The sequence below is a fragment of the Crocodylus porosus genome, unplaced genomic scaffold, assembly GCF_001723895.1.
Source record: "Crocodylus porosus isolate Cpor-Errol unplaced genomic scaffold, CroPor_comp1, whole genome shotgun sequence".
Classification (NCBI taxonomy): domain Eukaryota; kingdom Metazoa; phylum Chordata; order Crocodylia; family Crocodylidae; genus Crocodylus; species Crocodylus porosus.
The window spans coordinates 67,425,493-67,430,556 of NW_017728886.1; the positions used below are offsets into that span (position 1 = coordinate 67,425,493).

The window sequence follows — 5,064 nt, forward strand, 5'->3', positions numbered from 1 at the left end:
GAGCCGGAGCGGCCGCAGGGGTAGCGCGGGGCGGGCTCGCGCCTCGGGGAGCGGCCGGAGCCGGAGGCAGACCCGCAGGTAACGGGGACTCCCCCCTTCCCCCCCAGCCCCATCGCTGCCCCTTGAGCCCGGCCTGGCCGCCCCTCCCCCCCAGCGCGTCCATCTCGCGGGGGCGGGGCGGGGCCGCCATGTGGGGGGTCCCCCCCGGCACGTGGGTGTCCGTGTCCCCTCCAACTGTGTGTGCGTTCGTGTGTGACCGCCCCCCCGTTTCCGTGTCCCCCCGTGTCCGTGTCCTTGCTCCCCCCGGGTGTTAGTCCCAAGCTGCACCAGCACCGGAGGGGTTGTTTCTCCCGCAGTCCCCGGCCTGGCGGACTCGACCCCGGACTCCTCCCGTCCTCTCTCTCCCCCGTAATGTTTTGATCTTTTTTTGCCCTTTACGGTTTCTAATGAAGATGAAGTGAGGCCGCGGTGGCGGCTGCTCGTGGACCCGGCAGAAATGTTCCATTTATCTTTGCTTATAGGAAATTAAGGCCGCTTTAGAGAGACATCATCGCATGCCCCTGGGACTCAGCCAGCCGCATGTTGCCAGGATCTCTTCTTTCCCTTGGTGATGGTGGTGGGGGTTTATTTCATTTTATTTTATTTTACTTTATTTTTGTCTGTTTGAAGGGACACGGTGTTTAGAAATGGAAGAAATGTTTGCTTTTGGACGCTTTGTCACTTAAATTTTGCTGATGGAGTTTGGTGCCAGGTCTCCTCTTACCTTCAATTTTATTTTTGTTTATCTTCTTCACCCCTTTCTTTTGGCATGAGGTTCGCCTTTCTGGATGGGAAATGGGGAATCCAGTGCGGACATGGTGGTATGTAGTGGGGGGTTGTTTTGGAGTTTGCTACTGCTTGAGGCAGATTTAGGAGTAGGTGGCTTCAAGACCTCTGTATGTTTGTATGGTGTAAGGATGTGTTTGTTAATCCTTACACCTTACTTACACAAGAATCTCTTTTTTTTTTTTCCAATGAAATGTTTCCCCACCATGCCTTCCCCCTGTTGCTGTTCCCCTGAACCTGTTGTCTTGCTGTTTGTTTTTTCGTAGTTATGCCCATGTTTCAAAAGTTTGACTCCTCCAACCCTTTTAAATCTCTTTCTCATGGTTAGATTGAACTTCCAACCACTTAACGTTACTTTTTTTATTTAAATATTTGTGTCTGTGTAGAAGGGGGAAGAGAGGTGAGAAAATAGCCAGATGTCAAATGAGAGATTTAAATATTTCCTTGTTGTAAAAGCTGGCATTACCACTTACAGTAATTATATGCTTTGGGTGACTGTTACAGTGTTTATCTGTTGGATAGTAACTTGAACTTACAAAGTGAATACAGACGTTTGATAGCAGAATCGTTCACAGGAGGCATTGGGTATAAAGAGTCTTTATTAAACATGCTGCTGACTTTTGGGCCAGCATTTATGCAGAACAGGTACATTGTATGCCCTCTCTTTACAATTAGGTGACTTAATGAAAGATCAGTGTCTAAATAAAGGCTATTGCAGATGCTTTAAGAAAAAATGTATTATATTCTACCTCCATCTGAAAATTAAGTAAAATAGTACATATGGCTACAAAGTCAAAATATGCCTTTAATAACTGTAACAGTCTTGAAACTGTCAGCATACAGCTGCTGTGTGTTTATTATCTCTAAATCTTCTGTTTCTTTCCCTTAAGATTTGACAACCGGGATGTAAATACCTAAAAATTAACCTGTGTTGAATTGTGAATTACATAAAAGACATTATTATGTCTCTGATGTAGGGAAAAGTTATTTTCTCAAAAGAATTGTTCATTCTTAACTTCCAGCAATAAAATAGTGCCTTGCTTTCCATTCTCAAATGCACCACCAAGACTGTTTTCAGTACTAGTTTTCATAATCAAAACAAAGTAGATGATAAATTAGGGTAATCTATTTTAGCATTCTTTATCACTACCTCCCAGTATTTTACTCCCTTTAAAGGTTCTTGAACCATCCTATCCCTCCGAAGTTCCAGTTACTTTGATATATAATCTTGTAAATTACGCAGAGATTTCATTCATACTAAAGTCAATTGGATTTATTCCCATGAATGATGACATACAAAATTGGCCCCTTATTGCTTAAATAATGGTCTCTAAAGTATAATGGTGTTCTTTGACCATTTCTGATTTTCATAAGGCTCCTAACTGAATAGCAGGAGTAAATTCTTTTTTATACAAGAAGCATTAATCTTTTTTAAATGTTTTTTTCTCCATAGTATCCAAACGGTGTTCCTTTTTCTTTCTCTGTCCTCTCTTTCCATACCTGTGTGGGAGATGCAAGGTTTTTATTACAGTGGTACATTAATGTTTAGTTAGGAGCTTTCCATAAAGTTCTTGTGAGTTGTATGTGCAGACTATTGTGCAGTTCTTATGCTGTCCGTCAAAGAGCCTGAAATCCTTTCTTTCTCCTTTGGGGGACAATGGTAGCACAAAATAATTGAGATGTATTTTTCTATAATAAGTGCATGATCTCTTTATGTAGTTTAAAAGGATAAAGTTACAATATCTGTGGCCTAAAATTTTGGCCTTGTCTTCTTAAAAAAAAAAGAAAGGAAGAAGAATAATAAATATAGAAGAACATGGTCATGTCATTTTGGTACAGTTTAGATTATAAACTGGAAGGTAAAAAAGCCTTTCCAGTGGTGATTCAGATTTTTAATAAACTCATCTAAACCTTTTTGCCACTACAGCTGGCAATCTCTTAGAAGGGGTGAGGCAGCCCTTACTCATGACAGCTTTGAAAGGGATGACAGCTCTAATGGTTGTGCTTTATTTTTCTTCAACTGTTGGTATTTTAAGTTCCATTGATGAAAGTGAAGAAAGAAATGGAAATAGCTCACTATCAAAAGAAGTGTGGAAATACTGTGAGAATTGGATACATGAAATATATCAAATATAATAAAATTAGATTTCTAAATGCTTGTTGTTCTTTGACAGTTTTATACGATGACGAGTCAGTCGTGTGCTCAAAGGACAGGCGTCAGCAGACAAATTCCCTTGCGTTAATTCCACCAATATGCTTAACCCCTAGCTTATAAGTACCATCTCTAGAAAAGGAAAACAGTTCACTTTCAATGCCTTGCTGTTTTCCTAAGGTGTCTGTTAAAAGTACAAACTAAGATGTGGATTTTGTCCAGATTAACATGGAAGTCTGCCTAGTTGGACTGAGCCCACAGATTTATTTCACATGGGCTAACATGTAGTCTTTAAGAAAGTAATAGCTGCCAGTTTTTAACGTGCTGTGTCAGACTTGAACCAGTATCCTAGTGATGCAAGACTGAATCCCTTTGCCATTCCTTTGAGCCTATCCTTCTTATTAACAGTGGCTAATAATATTGACTCATTTTATTTTCCACTTAAGTAAACTGGGCTGTATGTCCTTTTTAAAAATGATAAACATTATATCAAATAGAAAATTTGCATAAAAATAGAAAACGTTCATTTTTTATTAAAAAAGACTGACTCCTGAATTACTGTGTATATATCAAAGGTTAGATTTTTTTTTTAAATACTAGATGGTTTTAGTACTGTGACAAACACAAACATATTGTACTGTAGAAAAGTATAAAATATCGTTAGTATTCTAACTTTAGGAATACTAAAAAAAAATCAGCAGTGTGCTATCAGATCCTTAGAGAAGCCTTTTCTAGGATGTGTGGGGTGTTCCTCTGTTCCCCCCCCCCCATAAAAATTAAAAAGGTGTTTTTTGTGTGTGTGTGTGTGTGTTGTTTTTTTTTTAAGCCCAGAGTCTAAGATGTCTGCTGAGGGGCAGAGAGTTGATGATAGTCCAAGCACTAGTGGAGGCAGCTCTGATGGAGATCAGCGTGAAGGTGTTCAACAGGAACAGGAAAGGGAGCAGGTTCAACCCAAGAAAAAGGAAGGCAAGATATCCAGCAAAACAGCTGCTAAGCTGTCAACTAGTGCTAAAAGGTACCCTGTTCTCTGTTGATGCTGCTCCTTTTTAGATAGTCATTGATGTAACATTGTCATTCATTTTCTTAATATTTATTACATCATGATTATGTTTATACATCAGTTTTCTGAGTGTGGTCACAATAATAAGATACTTATTCTTTCTTGACAGACTGGTTCTTTCACATGGTTTTAATAGTAGCTTGCATGATAAAAGCTGACATTCTTTTATTGCTAGTAAAACTCAGATGGTTTTGTAGTCATATAAAATATATCTCTCTGTGTGTATGTGTGTATGACTGATGTTGAAACTTGTCAGTGTAACTTACATCTAATTAACCATAAACATTTCAGACAGATCAGTAACTCAGCATGCTAGGAGACTACTGTAATACTTATCGCTGTAAAGTACTGCATTTCCTTGTCCCAGATGGTCAAGTCAGAAAGGTTGGAGTGAACAACAAATGCATCTTGGTTTCATTACTTAAAACTGAGACCTGCTTTAATACTCATTTCCTTCTCTTTCCTCCCACCCCTCTTTAGGAGGAAAGGTAGATTTGGAGAATAGCTATTTAAGCGATTCTGTGCTGTCACATCAATCACTAGATGATGAGGATTGGCAGGCTTGGACTGTGCACGCGGAGAGCTTGCTTTAAAGTGTTGCTTTACCAGCACGCATCAGTGTTAATCTAGGCAGCAACACTCAAACCCTATGAAAAGGCACCCAAATAAAATACATAAAAAAAAAAAAAAGGCACAATCCTGCAAACTTTTTAGCAAAACTTTCAGGGCCTGATTCTACACTGATTTATAACAATATAATTTGGGAGCCATGCTAATGAAATCAATGGAATTGCATGTATTACAAAGGAGGGGAGGTTCAGCGCTCCATTGCATTCAGTAGGAGTTCATTTTAGTTATGACATGTAGCATCAGATTGTAAATATTAATGTGCTTATACATTTTGATGCATGCATGCATCTTATCTAGATTTTACACTTTATAGCTGTAGATCTGTCCATCCTCCCTGCCTCTCTGTTCTGCTAATGATGCCAACTGTATTTGTATTCTTTGCTTACATGTATCTTCA

The 5,064-nt window shown here is 39.5% G+C and overlaps 1 protein-coding gene across 2 annotated transcripts in view; it reads left to right on the plus strand.

Annotated features, from left to right (window-relative positions):
* The first annotated feature begins 6 nt into the window (after positions 1-6).
* The window catches only part of LOC109310663 (ubiquitin-conjugating enzyme E2 E2), a 319,806-nt gene continuing 314,748 nt past the window's right edge, over positions 7-5,064 (plus strand). The window contains exons 1-3 of one of the 2 annotated variants that reach the window (XM_019535950.1): positions 33-78; positions 522-607; positions 3,804-3,992. In XM_019535950.1, the coding sequence (XP_019391495.1) occupies positions 555-607; positions 3,804-3,992 (242 nt within the window). In that variant the 5' untranslated portion in view covers positions 33-78; positions 522-554. Of the gene's footprint in view, positions 79-521; positions 608-3,803; positions 3,993-5,064 lie in introns of both variants that reach the window. The other variant, XM_019535959.1, reaches the window with a different exon arrangement.